The 18007-nt window shown below is 50.3% G+C and overlaps 1 protein-coding gene across 2 annotated transcripts in view; it reads left to right on the top strand.

Moving 5' to 3' along the window:
- The first annotated feature begins 1029 nt into the window (after positions 1-1029).
- The window catches only part of NSG2 (neuronal vesicle trafficking associated 2), a 45846-nt gene continuing 28868 nt past the window's right edge, over positions 1030-18007 (top strand). Inside the window, exons 1-3 of one of the 2 annotated variants that reach the window (XM_066277620.1) lie at positions 1030-1183; positions 2035-2222; positions 16113-16196. In XM_066277620.1, the coding sequence (XP_066133717.1) occupies positions 2094-2222; positions 16113-16196 (213 nt within the window). In that variant the 5' untranslated portion in view covers positions 1030-1183; positions 2035-2093. The remainder of the gene's footprint in view (positions 1184-2034; positions 2223-16112; positions 16197-18007) is intronic. The other variant, XM_066277621.1, reaches the window with a different exon arrangement.

Consider the following 18007-nt stretch of genomic DNA (forward strand, 5'->3'; position numbering starts at 1 on the left):
GCAGAGAAACAATAAATAGCAGTTAAAATTTTCCAACTGAAAACAATGCATATAATATTATGCTAAAAACACAGATGATTTAAAGATATTATTTTAAGTAACTGCTGGTGAAAGCCACCCCGAATTATCAGATGCAGCCCCAAAAGAACAAGCATTTCTTTGTTTCATCGAGGTCGGCGCCACGCACTGCCCTAAAGGGTATAATTATTAGGTCAAAAATAAAAAAGCGGATAAACTTTATACCGTTCGGCATGGTATTGTGGTCTATGCTTGTCCCTTGTTTGGAGTCCTCAATGCGCCTTTCCACTTTTTTGGAAACGCTCCCGTCCTTTCTTCCAAGAAATGTTTTTGTCCACTTCAACCGTGCAGCACTGATCAGGGCTGGAAGCCCAGTTCTTGGTGCGCTACCAGCTCCATGACCTCATGTGACCTGCTGACCGGCATGATGGTGATCGCAGTGGCATTGTGAGGACAGTAGTTGATGCTCATGCACTGCTTGCTCTGAGCTAAGTGCTTTTCCCACGTTACCGTATTTACACCTCACACCAATCCCATCGTGAAGGGACTGTTAGCAATCACATTTTGCTAACGAGGGAAGTAATTTGAAGGAACCTGGGAACCTCCCCACTCACTGCGTGGGAGATAATAAGTGCTAGTTCCCCTTTCTGCCTTCTCACAGGTCAAAGCACAGTGCAGGTCGCGGACCACTCCGCATTTTCCAGTGTTGTCCTGGGAGATTCTCAGAGGGGGTGTCTTTCCCCAATAAAAGTGTTTCCCCAGTTTTTCTAAAGGCTCAAAGATTGCTTATTCTATGATGTATTACAGTGTGTGTGTGTGTGTGTGTGTGTGTGTGTGTGTGTGTGTGTAATCCCTCCCACTTTCTTGAAACCATTTTGTCCCGTGCTGGTTGTGGCCATGCATAAGAAACAGCAGGTGGTGCCAGATGACAGATGGTGTGAGAGCCCGTCCTGGTGGGCGGGGGCGCGAGCGAGCAGGCAGGCGGGTAGCAGCCAGGAGCTCATCCCGCTCGCTCTCTCTCGCTCGCAGAAGCTCCCTATCCAGACGCACGCAAGGCGCTGTCCTTTCAGCACCACGAGCCGGGCTGAGGAGGGAGGACTTGGCCACTGTCCTCCTCCTCTTCAAATTGGCTTGACTCTGCTCTGACCACCAAGAGTGCAGCACAGTAAGTAGGCATTTGCTTTTTTGCTGTAACCACTGCTCAGTATCCTTCAACCCTCCACCACCCCTTTCACCCCGCAACAACCCCATTTTTTCTAACAAGGTTCCCTCAGCGGATTGACAAGGGAGGTTCAATTCTGCTGGGCTTGGGGGGGGGCAACATTCGTCTTTCAAGGGAGCTGGAGAGCAATAAATGTCATTTGTTTATTTAGTTGGCAATCTTGCAATACGGGGCTTGCTAACTTTCCATAGATGCAAAAAAAAAAGAAAGAAAAAAAAATGGCCCTCGCTATTGAGGAAATGGAGGCATTCATTCCATGGTTGAATAACAAGATTGGGTTCAAGCCAGTTCGTTTTTTTGTTTTAGGAAATTGTATCTCCTACACAAGCCACATGTTATGTAAAAGGGTACTCTACCCACAGAGACAGGGAATGTATTTGGTGTGCTTTAGGGAGACTGCTGAAGAAAAACCGATGTGACAAAATAGCAGCCCAGGGTGGTACGGTGAAATTTATCATACTGCAGGGTGACCCAGAATAATAGACTTTAATTATGCACTAAGAATAAGCCTTTCCCTAAGATTCTCTGCCTACATTAGCTCTAGTGTCTTGGATAGATATTTTTTTAAGGCTTGTATGTATTTGTGTGTGTGTGTGTGTGTGTGTGTGTGTGTAAGTCTGGGATTTTCTTTGAATTTTCAAATTTGAAGGCTGTTGAGCTCTGTGAGCCGATGGCATATTTTGATGATGAAAGAAGTTTTACTGGATCATGGGAATCTTGCAGGAAGTCTATTGGAAGATCGCGCCTGATCTCGACACTGAAAGCCCCCACACTGTTCTCTTTCTCTGCCCCAGCTCCCACTATCACCAGCATCCCACTGCTTGCCTAGGTCCGGGAAGAAAGGCATCTCAGGATGGTGAAGCTGAACAGTAACCCTGGCGACAAGGCAACCAAGCCGCCTTCAGTGGAGGATGGCTTCCAGACCGTCCCTCTCATCACCCCCTTGGAGGTTAATCACTTACAGCTGCCTGCTCCGGAAAAGGTAACGCAGGTCTCTTGTCCCCATCAGTCCCTGCCCTCCCCCATCTCAGGATCTCAGGAAATAAATCAGCAAGACGTTCCACTCCCAAACCCTTTCATTCCCACAACATCAGCCAAATATGTTCCCTTTCTTGTAGAATGTAGTTAGTTATTCCTTCCACAGACATGACATCACTTGTGTTGTTTCAGAGATCTATGGTAAGTGTTTATTCATATTATATATGAATTTTTGTTTGGGTTCACACATCTTCCTTATTTAAGTTTTATCACAGGAGAAGAATACTAATAAGCCTCTAAACGGTGATAGGAGAAAATCGACTTGATTATTGCAGGGAGGTGTTTCAAAAATTGACTGGTACAGGTTTGAGGACAGGGAGTTGGATGCAGTCCAGCAAGCATTTAGTTAGCACCTGCTAGGGCCCCCGTCCCTGTGCTGTGCTGGAAGTGGGTTAGAAAAAAATGAATTACAGTATCCCTACCCGGCAGACCACTCAATACGTGCATTGCTGTAAACACTCTCCCTGAGTGTTGTAAAGGCTGGCGGAGCCCAGGGGTGGAAACAATTAATTCTGTTGGGGAGGGGCACTGAGAAAACAGGTGAAGTAAGCTGCAGGGGACATTTCAATTTGGCTTTTAAAGGTGAGCACGAGCCTCCCAGGTAGATCATAGGAGGGAAAGGCACTCAAGGCAAAGGGCACGCGTGAGCAGAGCCTGGGAAACCTATGGCACATCTCCCGCCACGGGTGTAGTCCGAGAGGCACGGAGGTGGGCATTTACACAGAGGTGTGTGTGTGAGGGAGGGGGTGCTGTCCCATGGCACAGGTGGGAGATAGATACACTACCGTTTGAGAGCCATCCCAGAGCCCCTGGGGTTCTATAGCAGGAGCTTTGGCACACTGTAAGAGATAGATTTGGAGGCAAATTGTGGAGTTCCCTGGATGAAGAGCGAACAATGGATCATTCTGTCGGTTTGATTCTCTCATTGGCATCTCCGGGAGGGCATTGTGTGTCTTAACCAATTGGCTCTATCCAGTGAACAGAAGAGGAGCCAGAGCTGGATAAAGGGGCTGGCTGATTGGCTGCAGGTTGAGTCATCTGTTTTGAAAGTACAGAGGTTGTCAATATGAGAATGTGCACGGGGGTGGCAGAAACAAAGAAGCCTTGAGCCAACCGAGGAAACCGAGAAGGTCTTGAGAAATACAGTTCGAACCGGCACTTAACACTCAAGTAATGCGGAGGGGAGATATTACCTGGGCAGCTGGTGCAGGGAGAACAGAGGTTCTCAGTGTCTGACCGCATGTTAGGATCACCTGGGGAGCTTTGGCAAACCCTGAAATCTAGGCCGCACCCCAGAACATTTGAATGAGAATCTCTGGAGGTGAGGCCTGGGCATCAGAGTTAATTAAATCTCTCCAGGTGGCTCCTGGGTGCAGCCCAGAGTTGAGAACCACTGTGCTAGATGCGCATTACCCGTGGGAGTCAGGACTGTGCACGCACATTTACTGGTGCAAGGTGCAGGAGCAGAGACGTTTGGTGAGTTGTCAAGCTCACGGGAGTGAGTGGCCATGCTGGAATTTGAGCCCGGATGTAATGAAAGCTGGAGCGAAGGGGAGCTATTCTCTCGAGGGTTTGGGAGGCTGCAGGGAAAATCCTTACTCTTCAGCCAACATCTACAGCTTTAGAGATAGATCTGTGTGTCCCTGAGAGGTGTGCAAGGAAAAGGGACTGTGATGAGGTCACCTCTCCCCCAACCCCCCCAAACCCCCCACACCTGCAAATCAGCCAGAGATACTATGGCCTCTGTCCCCCTTTCTCCCCCCACCCCTTACTTCATCCTCCTGCCTCGAAGGGCTTCCTTCTCGCCTTGAGAGAGGGCATGAAAACCCAGTCCAGTGAACCAAAAAGCTGTCCCAAAGCCTGAAGGACACATTGTGGACATGCATGGAGAGGGAAACCAATGCACCCCAAAAGATACCAATCCCCAAAGGAACACACCCCTACAGGGGCGCATCACAGACTCTTTCTGATGTTCATGGCAAAGTCTTCCTACCACATGGACCTCGGTTTTCTCCTGTGTAAAGTGGGGATGATCATACCTACCTCACATGGTCAGGACACAATTAGAAGTGGCCTCATATGTAAAGTGTCTGGCACAAAACTAACTATAAGGGAATAGTCATGACCATCCATTTTCAAGGGCTTCCTAAATGTTAGATGCTGTTCTAAGCCACATGTAGACACACACACACACACACACACACACACACACACACACACACAATTTCTTTCACCTTTTTAATAGTTAGAAGAACCCTATAAGGAAGTTGCTACTTTAATCCAGATTTTAAAGATGAGACGCAGGTGCTTGAGTGGTCAAGTAACTTTCTAAAGCACATAGTTGGTGAGCACCCTGGCAAGGTCTGGAGAACCTAGCACGCAGGCAGTGCCCCAGAAGCTCCCACCTTGCCAGGGACAGGGAGCCAGCTGGCCGGAGCGTCCACACACTGGGCTTGAGCTGGGGCTCAGCCGCTCACTCCCAGCGCCACTGCCGTGCGTTGCTCTCCTCCCTGAGACCTCTGCCTGCTCTTCTCCGAGTGGGAACTCGAGTGAGCGGTTGTCAGTGCTGGTACTTAGATGTTACCCTCTGTAGTAGAGCAAACAAGCTTCCCCCTTGACATTAGAACGGATGTGTTCAAAGTGAATTCCACTCCAGAAGCCGAATGCATCCTTCAAGTGCTTAGTTATCATCACACGCTCCACTCGCCCTTGTGCTAGCCTAGCTTGGCCAACGGCATGACGCGGATTTCTGCAACTGCCTCGGCCTCCTCCTTGTGTGTAAGGTGGGAAGGACAACCTGGGGACTCGCCCATCCAGGGCACAGGGAAGGCAAGGTGAGTCCTGACACAGTTATCGGCTCTCTGATTGGGTTCCGGTCAGATGGTGAGTGTCTGAAGCTAAAATGGTCATCAGAAAGACGTCTATGGGACCCCAAGGTCCAGTCACAGTTTTTCTTTCTGGAAATGTAAGATACAGAGTGAGCGTGGTTGGTAATGCTGGCAGCCGCTTTAGATTTGTTCACCGAGTACTCTTTGGTGGGGAACATGAATTTCAGCGGAAAACCTTGTGGCAGCGAACGGGAGAGGACAGTGTGCCCGAGTCCGTGCTCTGAGCTGGGAGCGGCTGTGCAGGGCATTGCTTGCCGCTGTTTCCGCCAGTCTTCCCAACAGCTCTACGGGGTGGGTGCTGGTGAACCCATTTCACTGACGGGTAAACTGAGGCTCTGATCAATGGAACGACTCGCCCAAGCTTCAGAGACACATAGGAGGAGCTGGGGCTGGGACCTGGCACACCTGACACCCCAGTTCTCCCTCTGCACCATGCTCCCTTCAATAATGAGAAGGCTCTGCCCCTGGAGAGCACTTCCTCAGACTCCAGACCCTCTTCTCCGGCCACACTCCTCTTCCTCCAGCCTCCTGGGCCTGCAGGTGATGTGTGGGGACAAGTCCCCAGGGAGAACACAGCCCCCAGTGCGCCCCACCCCGTGCGAGGGGATTGGTGCCCGCCTCAGAGCAGGAGGTCACTGGCCTCTCAGGGGTCTCCCCCTCTTCTCTCTGTCACGCCAGCCAGCCCTCCACACTGCGTCTGAGCGACTGCCCCCAGAGTTGCGACCAGGTCCTTCTCCCACGGAAACCCTTTGCCGCCACCACCACAGGGCACAGTCTTCAAATCCTAACCCTGGCTGTCCAGGGCCTTCATCATCTGCCCCACTGGTTTCTGGTCCTGCTGTTAAGTATCCCACAATGCACAGGATGGCTCCCCTAAAGCAGAATTATTCTGCCCACGATGCCAGCAGAGCCCAGGTTGAGAAACCCTGCCCTAGAGTTTCCCACCCTCTCCAGGGTGCTTCATGCTGCCTCCTCCTCGTACCTGTCATCCCATCAGCCCTGAACGCCTTCTCACCCCTTCACCTGTCCTATAAGCCAATGCTCACCTAAACCAGCTTGGATAACAGCTCTCCTGGACACACTCCCTGAGTGTCCATCATCATAGCTGTGCTTCTACTCATCATGGTCAGGCACTCACCTCTCACTCATCCATTCATAGCTGTGCTTCTACTCATCATGGTCAGGCACTCACCTCTCACTCATCCATTCATAGCTGTGCTTCTACTCATCATGGTCAGGCACTCACCTCTCATCCATTCATAGCTGTGCTTCTACTCATCATGGTCAGGCACTCACCTCTCATCCATTCATAGCTGTGCTTCTACTCATCATGGTCAGGCACTCACCTCTCATCCATTCATAGCTGTGCTTCTACTCATCATGGTCAGGCACTCACCTCTCATTCATTCATAGCTGTGGTTCTACTCATCATGGTCAGGCACTCACCTCTCACTCATCCATTCATAGCTGTGCTTCTACTCATCATGGTCAGGCACTCACCTCTCACTCATCCATTCATAGCTGTGGTTCTACTCATCACACCGACAGGCACTCATTTGCTTACTCATTCATCCAGCACATCTAGTGGGGCACCTCCTTTGTGCCAGGCATGTGCCGGGCTATATGTATATAGCCATGAAAAGTCATGGCTTCAGGAAGCTTCCTGTCCAATGCAGGAAAGGGACTTCAAACAAGCCATCACACACCTAGATGCACGTTGTAGGAAGTGCTATAAAAGAGAGAGGAAAGCACTGTCATGTAAGAGAGGATAAGACTTCAGGGGGCCTAATTACCATGGGAGGGTGGTCCGGGAAGGAGCCCTGGCAGAGACCTGGAGGACGGGCTGGGGAGGGATGGGGGGCAGAGGCCCCAGCATGCGGACAGGCATTGAGGAAGCTGGAGGGACAGCCGAGGCCGCTGGCCGGGCATGCTGGGTGTGGGGAGAGAACTGGGAGCTGAGGTGAGGTGGGCCCAGCCCCTGTGGGGCCGGGTGGAGTGTTTTGAAGGGATTCAAAGCAGGAGAGTAGCAGGGCCAGACTTCTACTTGAAGAAGGTTTCTGTGGCTGCCGTGGGCCACCCTGGGGACAGGGGACTCAGGCTTGGTCTCCTGGTCTCCTCTCCTCTGCCCTTCCCACCCATCCTCCTTGAAGCACTGACTCATTTTCCCCAAACATAGGTGATGGGTTTCCTGCAGCTCCCCCACCCGGAACGGTGGGAGAAGAGAGTGGAAGGAGGGGGTCGGCCAGGGGCCACCGCCATGTTCCTGCGGGGAAGACGGTGGTGGGCGCCGGCGCAGTGGGGGCGGGGTGGGGGGCGGGTTTGTGTAGACTCGGTCCCGGGTTGGCTCTGGGGTTTGCCCACTGGGTCTGAGGGCCCCGGCTCTCCTTGGTCTGTATCCTGGCCTGCAGCGGGCAGCGGGGAATTCTGGCTGAGCGAGCCGCTGCCCCTTGCCTAGAGTGAAGCGGGGCATAATTCCTCCGTGTGACAGGTGAGGGGACAGACTAGCGTCTGCGCAGTTGGCTGGCTTCCTCCAGGCCATGGAGCAAGCTCCTGAGATGCTGGAACATCAAATTTCAGGATGTGCTTTTGGAGCCTCATAGCCTTTGGCTTATCTGAGTGACCCCAATAACCCAGGTGTTCCCACAGACCCTCTTTGAGGTCACTACCATTCCCCCATTGTGCAGATACAGAAACAGACTCAGGGATGAACGCTGTCCTAGGACACACCCCAGGAAAACATTGCTGCCAAGGTCTGCACGCAGGTGTGCTGGGAGCGAACGGATGGCGGGTTGGCAGAGAGCAAACCCCAGACAGGCACAGCCCTGCCTTGGCCAAGTCCCAGGCAAATCGTGCATTTGGCAAGCCAACTGGCAGGCTCTAGGCAAATGTTCCTTTCCTTCCTACTGATTACTAAGTCTTTACACATCCTGGCCCACCTCCTGTGGGAGGAGAGGAACGCAGACATTTGCAGATCGATTACTGATGCTTGGCACACTTCATATTTTGCATGGTATACCCTGTGCGCTTTGTAGTCCTAGAGATCTGGGTTCAAATCCCAGCTAAGCTATTTACTTGCTGTGTGGCTTTAGGCAAGTTGCTTAGCATCTCCGAGCTTTGGCTTTTACCAACTCTAATGTGATCAGACCTATCTAATGCGATTACTACAGAGGAAAAGTGTGAAAATTGTCTCAAGGCACCCGGAGAGCGCTCAGTGATATAGTTTCCTTCCCTCGACTGGACATCAAGAGTATATCTCCTAGAGTTGACATTTTGGGAAGCCGGCTGTAGAAGCAAACCGTGCTGAGAAGGATGGGGTTTCCGGGTGGGGCTCGAGGGGAGTGCACCTGGGAGGTTAAGCAAGGGAGAAGCTGCTCTTGTACTGAGTCCCGTGTCCTTGGCCTCTCCTGTGCCTTCACCAGAGGGGCTCTTTTTCTCCCCGAGACACAGGTTCAGAGAAGCATCCGCCCTTCCCCAGGGAGCAGCAGAAATGCCTACCTCTGCAGGTGCCATGCTCACAGAGCCCCCCTTGTTCTGCTTTTTCAAAGACTCTTAAAAGATGGATTGTAAGTCACCCTGAATTGTAGCAAGGCTCTGACTAGGCAACTTCAACAAACAGATATAAGGCCCATTAAACATTCTTTATAACTTAAACACGTCGTTTTAAACCAAGTACAGCTTTCTCCCTATCAGACCGCAAAAGAGTGAGAAGGCCTGGTGGTGCTAACACTAGCAGTGAGCAGATCTTTGTATACTCTTGGTGGTTATGTAATTGGGTACGGTGTTTTTCCAAGGGCGTTTTGACATTGTTTATAAAATTTAAAGTATATATGCCATTTTACTGGTATGCTTCCAACTGGTAGAAAGTTCTGCTATGGGCATCGTTTTGCAAGTACATATAATTGGGAACAACTGGACCGTTCCACGAGAAGGAATGGCTTAAATAAACTCTGGTGCTCAGATGAGGAATACTAAGGATTGTTTCGAGAACGAGGGAGATTGGCTTGTGCTAACACAGCAGACATTTTTTGGTTAAAACAGCTTCAGAGTGTGGTGTGGAGTGATCCCATTGGTGGAAACACGTGTGTACGTATGTTTTATGACTAATTTATAACAACCATTTTGGAAAGTCACACAAGAAGATCAGTAAATGTTTGACGTGTAGGGATGGGGGTGGGTGGGGCCATTAAAAATATTTTGTTCTGTATATGTAATACTTTCTTACCATAAGCATGTATCACATTTTTTTTTCCCCAAAGAAAATTGCCGCGATTTTACAGACGGTAAATTAGTCTAGGAGAGCTTAAGTGAGCTTGCTCGCGTTCACACATGCAGAGACCGCGTGGAGCGAGGCCGTGTCTCTGCATGGAGGGGGGGTCGTGTTGAGCAGTGCTGTTTGAATTCGAACCTTAACTCCACCACCTGCTTGCTGTGTGACCCTAGGCAAGTTTATTAGCCTCTCTGACCCTCCGATTTCTCATGGTTAAAATGGGAACAGTATCTTCCTGTGAGGATTGTTGAAAGGGTGAAATGAGAAAATACATGTCAGATGGTTATCACGGTGTCTGGCACGGAGTAAACGCTTCATGCAAGGTGGTTGTTATTCCTGCTGCTGCTGTTGTTGTTATTATCGTCATCAGCCCAGTCTGCTGATCTTTGCTCCTGGAGAGTGCAGGGGCTGGTCCGGGCTTCAAGGAGCGTGAGAAGTGAAGTGGGCTGAGCCTGTGGACAGTCGATGGCGGGCCCGGTGGCGGAGTTGTGGACACGATTCCAGCCCCGGAGCAAGCCTCTGCTCAGAGCAGGAGCCTGAAGCCCCTAAGGAGGGCCCGTGGAGACACACTCAGTTTGTGCCACACACTGCACACTGCCTCCGAGTTGGAGAGTCACAGACTTACTGGGCTAACTGGGCTGCTTGAGGTCATGCTGGACAGCCTTCCATTCTGCCTCTAGAAAGCAAAGGCCCAGCAAGGGAAACAGACTTGATCCCACAGAGAGTGCCCTGGACTGGGAACCAGCAGGTCCATGCTACACGCCTGCTTCTGACATAGTTTTGCTGTGTGACCTTGTAGCAAATCCCTTTCCCTCTCTGGGCTCCCACTTTCCCATCTGTGAATTGATGGGCTTGGACAACACCTCCACTAGTGTCCTTTGAGCACTGGCATCGTACTCTGTGTCCTGCACCCAACATTGAGCTTCAAGGGCCCAGGGAAAGGCTCAAACCCAAAGCCATGAAGTGTGGGGTGAGAAGTGAGAGTGGCCGACGGCAGAAGGGTCCCAACGTCAGCGTGTCTCCTTAGAGATAAGATTAATTCCTGTGTTCATTCACTTGGCAGCATTTACGGCACCCCCATTGTGTACCGGGTGCCACAGGATCAGAGGGAGGGGGTAATGATACGTGAATGATGGCCTTACTAGGAGGTGGCTTTTGGATCTGAGCCAGACGCCCAAGTCCAAGCCTTGGTTCTGCCTCTTAGTGGTCGTGTGAGGTTGCAGATTCATTTCTGCCCCTCTGTTGATGGGGATAAACACTCCTCCCCCAGAGTGACCGAGAGGATTGGCTGCCATACAGGGGTCAAGCACTGGGTACAGTGCCAGGCACAGAGCGGGCACCCCCTTCTTAAAACCCTGATAGGAAAGGAGCAGGATCATCTTGAGTTGAAATGTTAGCTTAACCACTTACCAGTCATTCGATCACAGGCAAGTGAGGAGGGTAGATTTCCTCGTCTGAGAAATAGGAATGATGATGAATGTAAAGGAGAGACACAAGGATCGGAGGGCATGCTGCAAGGTGAGTCAGGAGACTGCACCGGGCCCCCCCAGCCTGGTGCCCAGCACGCAGTCGGTGCCCTGCCGCGAGCCATTCATTCTCGGCCCTGCTCTGAACTCCGCTCCGCGTGTGCGGCAAGAAGGAACCCAGGGTTGCAGCTTCCACCTATTTTTGGCCTGTGCAAGTCCAGCTCATAAAAATACACCCTTACTCCCTGTGAGCACTTCTGCGCCTTTATTTATTGTTCCTGCCAATCCCGGGCCTCGCCGTGTGGGGACCTCTTCATTATTGATAATCCCGGGAAGTAGTATTTTAAATTTTTATGATCTGTGCTTTGCGCCATCGGAACGTGCACGCATTATCTGGCCTTGCCTGCGGACGAGGGGTCCTTTTGGGGATGAATAATTTATCCCGTTTTCACAAATGCCGTCATTGCACGATTATGTTAAATGATCTTCTGCGTATCAGCCGCCGACAGGACAATGGGAACTGTTTATATAAATATGGAAAGAAAACGGATTTATTTTTTTGCCCAAATCCACAATGATATTTGAAGAATCTGGAGGTTCATTTCTCCGAATACCCCTAAAAGCCCCCTTAGAATAATAAAGAGAGTGGAATGAATTTTTTCTGTCCTCTGTCCCCTTCTGCGCCCGTTTCTGTTATTATTCAAGGAGCTCGGGGCTCTGCTTTGCTCCATTTTTTATTTTTTCAACCGCTTAGAATAGAGCCTTTCTTTGCAAATTTATTTCCTCTCTTCCCTTTCTTTGCTTATGCAAGCTGATTCCTCCAAGGTCCAATTAATAACGATTGGCTAACATTTCTTATGCTTTCTCCTTCATAGCAGTAAGAAAGGGAACTGTTACTGTAGCTCCTTTACTAGAAGGGATATGTTTCTGGCCCCCTTCCATGAGAACGAACACCAAGCCCCAGGACAGGCCTGCTGGCTGGTGGATTCCAGTAGGGCTGGATCCTCCCACTTTGCCATCTCCCCAGGGATGCCCCCTGCAGCAGAGGCTCCTCTTCTGTCTGTGGTGCATATCTGGAAAGCCCCTCTCTGCTTTACAACCCTTCCTCAGCTCCCCACGGCCCTCAAGTTCATCCCCAAGATGCTTGGCCTGCGGTTCAGAGCCTCTGCCCGCCCCTCACGTCCCCTGCCCTGTTCTTAGGCCACTCACTCAAAACCACCTCTTTGCAGCCTCTGGGTGTCTCCTGGGTGTTGGATGGTTTGCACTGCCTGCTTGGTCTTGAGAGGCTCTTTTTCCTCACTTTGGGGAGGCAAGGATGGAAACAAGGAAGCTGGCCAGAGCGAACGTTCCTGCGGAGTGCGTGGTGCCCCGGGCTGGGGCGGGGCAGAGCTGGAACTGGACAAGTGGTCGAGCCAAGAGAAATTTCGAGGAAGCAGGAGCTGGTGATGGGATGGATTGGGGAATGAAGGGAAGGGAAAGGGACGGTCATGGGAGATTTCTGGCTATAATTGGACATAAATGAGGGTGTGGATGGTGCTGGTTTCCTGAGCTGGGGTTTTACATGGGGAAGAAAATGTCGAGGTGCAGGTGGGTCAGTGAAGCCAGGAGCTTTGCCATGGAAATGGTCGATTTAGGTGCGCCGACCCAAGAGCAGCCCTCCAGCAAGGGTGCTCTGAGGCCAGGTGGGGTCTGCACTGGAGACGTAAAGCTGCGAGTTATGGGACACTGATGGACTTGGAGGTGATGGGAATGCAAGCACTCAGGGGGAGAGGGGCTTCTCGGGGAGGGAAGAGTGCCTGTGACCCCGCCCTGGGGAATTCCAACACTGAAAGTCCAAGCAGAAGGCGGGCCGGTCAGTGAGTCGGCAGAGAACCAAGGGAGAGACTGCCGTGGAGCGAGCCCAGGGAGGAGGACGTTTCAGGGAGCGGCACACGAACAAGCCGTCCAGGACGGCTGAGAGGTCGGAGGCTATGAGGCCAAAGGACCATCGCTTGTTCCAGGCCAGTGGACAAAGGCCTGCTATTAGTAGGGAGATGGGGTTCTATCAAGATAACACTTCCATAGGGGCGGAGGTAAAACGTGAAGTCGCAAACTGGGCGGCTTTGGAGAAGATGTGGCTCGGAGGCAGAGAGGAGCAGACCACTGAGGGAGGACTGACACAAGGTCAGGTACCCCACCTGTCCCCTGGCCTACCTGTGTTTGAACTTGGTAGTTTGAGGAATGAGGCTCTGAAGGCAAAAGATCTGTTTTCATTAGAAAGTCACTCAGGGCGTGAGTGACATCTCACTGGGGTGGAGGTCCAAGCAGGATATGGATTTGGAGGGCTCTGACCCCAACTGTGCCTAACCCTGCACCTCCCACGCCATGACAGCAAATGTCAAATGGAATACTTTAAAAAGAAATACTACATAGACTATAAATATCACAGATTATTTATATATTATACACATATAAATTATATAAACAATTATATAAATTATATATGTATACATATTGAACTGGATATAAGTGAAATCATACAGTATACAAGGAAAACTTTTTGAGTGGGATTTCTTTTGTTGGGTGCAATGTCTGAGGCTCACCCATGTGTGTGTAGTATTGCTAGGCGGCGGTTCATGTTATGAATAATCCACAGTTTATCTATTCTTCAGTTCATGGACAGCTCGGTTGTTCTCATTTTGGGGCGATTAGGAGGAAAGTGGCTGTGAAGATTTTTGTGTGTACCTTTTGGTGGACCCATTATATTTTGAGGTGATTTTTATTTGCTGGTGCCAAGAAAAACCTATTGATTTTGTTATGCTTATTTAGTATGTGGCTGTCGTACAATAGCTTTTTGGTTCATTTTTCTTGGAGCACATTGTATCAGATAGAAAGCTTTTCACCTCCAGTAACAGAAAACTCAACCCAGATTGGGTCAAAGCCCAAACAGTCCATATTTGCCCCCGGGACTGCAGTTTGGCGTCAGACAGGTGTGATTCAGAGGATAGGTGTCCTTGGGGCCCGTCTCAGTTCCTCTAAGTTCCTCTTGGCTCTGCCTTTCTTTGTGGGCTGCCTTTGTCCTCATCCTGGCTCCTCGGGGTGCCAACGATTGCTTCAGCAGTTCAGTTCCAGACTCAAGCCCTCACCACAACATTCAGAGGAAAAGCACGCCCATTTGGGGGAGCACCCATGAAAGAGCAAGGAGGCTTTTATTGCCAAGTCCCGAGTCAACACTGCCTCATATCTCATTGGTTCTAACTGGGTAACATGCCCACCTCTGAGCCAATCAAATTTGGGGTCAATAGGATGGTATGCTCTGATTGGTTTAACCTAATTCGGGACCATCCCCATCATCAAGGGAAGGATCAATCCCAACCAACCACAAAGCTACCAGCCTATGAGGCAGGTCTGAGCTCCCAAAAAGAATATGGGAGGAGCTTTTGATTGAAAGCAGAAATGGATGCTACCACAAAATGTTTATTATGACAATTGAAATGATATTGCCAGTAATGATTATTCATTGTCTAGTGCCAACAGCGATACATTTTTAGTTCTGTTTCCCGTCTCAACATGTCAGCTACAGCATAGGGTCTTTTAAATTTCAGTGGAATGACGAACATGGTTTTGAGCTTTTTGAAAAGCTCTGGGAAAGACGTTTATAAAATGAGAGAGGGGGGGGGGGGAGGATTAGGAAGCGGATGCTTTGTAATGTTTGACGTGTGATGTGTAGATGCTGCAGACCAGTGCGCTGGCTGAGGATCTAGGGAGGAAGGTGTCAAGCCACGCGACCATTGGGATGTGCTTGGCAATGTGGGAAGCTGTGTTAATATTCCATCACTGTGGAACAAATGACCAGGAATTAAATGGCCTGAAGCAATACGAGTGTGTTATCTTAGAGTTTTTGTAGGTCAGAGGTCCAGGCACAGCCGCTGGGTTCTGGGGTCGGGGTCTCACAGGTCTGAAACCAGGGTGTCTGCTGGGCTTGGCATCCCCTCCCAACCCATTCAGGTTGTTGGCAGAATTCAGTTACGTGTGGGTGTGGGATTAAAGCCCCCATTTTTCTGAGTGACCCGTTGTTGGCTGAGGTCACTTCCAGCTTCCAGAGGCCACCCTCAGGTACTTGGTGCATGGCCAAATCCCAACATGTCAGCTTCCTTCCTCAAGACCAGCAGGAGACCCTCTTCTCCGGGCTGCCGGGGTGGGGTTGTATACGGCAGGCAGAACGGAATTATAGGAGTGACTATCCCACCCGGGGCCCCGCCCACACTTTCAGGGAGATATTCTACAGACATGCACACCGGGTGGGGGCGGGAACCCGAAGGGCCATCTAGCGGGCTGCCTACCATAAAAGGCCCAGGCACCACGGCTCCCAAGGCTTGTGGCTCACCGGGCACACTGACTTCTTAAATGAGGGTGGTGATTATCGTCCATATTTTGCAGGTGAGGCCCCGAGGCTCAGACAGTTTCCGTGTTCCCCATCACACGGGGACCCTCAGCAGTAGTCACGGGTTATCTGCCAGGGTGCCCTCTCCTGCCACTCTGTCCACGCAGTGGGATGGGGCTCCATAAATGTCCTGGCAGACTGACAACGTGTCTGGACATGAACCACCTTTGCAAAATGTTCAGGCTTTAGAAATAACGTAGATTCAATAGGCCTTTATGTTTTTCTTTGCGAAAGTCCCTAAATCAAATTGGAATTAAGCGCATGTGCAAAGGTTTAGCTACAGGGTGTTCATCAGGATTGTTTGTATGACCCAAACTGTGGAAGCAATCTAACTGTTCAACAGCAGAGATTAATTAGATCGATTGTAGCATATGCATACGCTGAATATTATGCTATGTCAAAAGGCAAAATGCGAGCACATATTGGTCTATGTGGAAAAATCTTAGTATAATGTTGTGTGATGAAAGCAGGTTATAATTCATAAAGTATAAATCCATCATGAAAAGGATATATATGTTTGCATAAATAGCTAGTATATATATAATATCTGCATATCTATACATTTAAAAACACCTGGAAAGGTGTGGCCCAGATTGTCACCTGGGGTTGTCTCTGTTGGAATGGGGAAGTGTTATGGGTAACTTGAATTTTCTGTTTTCTTGTATGTGCTTGAGAGGGTGGTTCTTTATTTTCTGATCTTTACACAATGAATAATTCCAGTTGATAAAATAAACAGGAAGAAAAGTGTTTCAAGTCTCCACGCATGCTAAACACTGGTTAAACATTTCAGGTGATCGTGAAGACAAGAACGGAGTATCAGCCTGAACAGAAGAACAAAGGGAAGTTCCGGGTGCCGAAAATCGCCGAATTTACGGTCAGTGTCTTGATGGTGTAACAGAAAGATGAAGGTAAGGCTGGCCTCAGCCGGCTCAGACACCCCGTAGGAGCAGAACAGGTCCCGCTGGAGAGCTGGAGAACAACACAGGCTATTTCTGGATGATTTCTTGGGGCCACACTGTCTGGGTCACTGAATCTAATCAAATAGCAGAGGCTCTGCCTCTTGAGGACATCTTATGCTCTCTTCTGCTATGGAATGTTTGAACAATTTGATCATCGCTAAACGTATCTCATTTCTCCTTTTATCCTTCTGTCCCCATCCCTCTGCCTTTTCATCCTACTCTCCAGGACACATGATGAAAATGTATAAGGAAACTCATATTTTAGTCAGTAGATGGTTGCAACAAAATACAATAATGGTATTTTGACCACGGCCCGTGGTGGCGCAGTGGATCGAGCGCCGCCCTGGGACGCTGAGGTCGCTGAGGTTTGAAACGCTGGGCTTGCCCCATCAAGGCACATCCAAAGCAACCAATGGGCAGCTAGAGTGAAGCAACTGCTTCTTGTCCCACCACCTCTCTGTAAAATCAATAAATAATATCTTTTATAAAAAGCCCAAACAAACCCAAAAAAGACAAAGGGAAAGAAAGAAAAGCTGACTTCTCAGTGGAAAAACCAAATGGTTGCCTTTCTATTTCTTGGTGGAGGGGTCACTAGGAAAACTGATAAATACATGTCACTGGGACAAGTTGTGTGAAGGAACCATGAAGCATGCTCTCTGAGCGTGGAAGCTCAGGGAAATACCCTGGGGAAGTCACTTAGGACTTTAGGTGGCCGAGGAGACCACGGCTTGTGCAAAGGCCCTGCAGCTGGAGAGAGTCTGGCCCCAGCACTGAATAAGAATGGGGGCAGTGAGGCTGGGCTCCAGGAAGGGCTGGAGGAGCAGGTAGAGAGCGACAGGAGAAGTGGACAGAGGACAGACAATTCCAGGCCTAGGACCCTGTATGGAGGAGTTTGGGTTTTGTGCTAGAAGCATCTGAAAGACTTTTAAAAGGGGAGAGACATGATTGAATTTGTTTTTGGGTTTTTTTTTGGTTTTTCATTTTTCCGCAGCTGGAAATGGGGAGGCAGTCAGACAGACTCCCGCATGCGCCCGACCGGGATCCACCCAGCACGCCCACCAGGGGGCGATGTTCTGCCCCTCTGGGGCGTTGCTCTGTTGCATCCAGAGCCATTCTAGCGCCTGGGGCAGAGGTCACAGAGCCATCCCTAGCGCCTGGGCCATCTTTGCTCCAATGGAGCCTCGGCTGCGGGAGGGGAAGAGGGAGACAGAGAGGAAGGAGAGGGAGAGGGGTGGAGAAGCAGATGGGCGCCTTTCCTGTGTGCCCCGGCCAGGAATCGAACCCGGGACTCCTGCATGCCAGGCCGACGCTCTACCGCTGAGCCAACCGGCCAGGGCCTGAATTTGGGTTTTGACTGAAGGCACTGGCTTCTAAATGGCTGATGGACTGTGGTGGGCAAAAGGGAATGCGGAGACTGTTAGGCTACTGCAGTCATCCAAGTAAAAATCAGCAGTGGCTCAGACAAGGATGCTGAGCAGATAGAGAGACGTGGGCGCACCCAAAAGATATTCAGGAGGCAGAGCCGATGGAGGCAGCAGAACAGTGGGTCCCGTGAACGGACATTGGAGCAGTCTGGCTGGGTTTGAGCCGTTTCCACCTTATACCAGCCACGTGGCGACACATAGGGCATCTGTTTGTCAAACAGAGATATTGTCGTAGGAGGATTGCTGTGAGGATGACGAAGAGAAAACAGGCAAAGCACTTGACTCCGGGCGTGATAAGTGCA

The sequence above is a fragment of the Saccopteryx bilineata genome, chromosome 4 (genome assembly GCF_036850765.1).
Source record: "Saccopteryx bilineata isolate mSacBil1 chromosome 4, mSacBil1_pri_phased_curated, whole genome shotgun sequence".
In the NCBI taxonomy this organism is placed as follows: Eukaryota; Metazoa; Chordata; class Mammalia; order Chiroptera; family Emballonuridae; genus Saccopteryx; species Saccopteryx bilineata.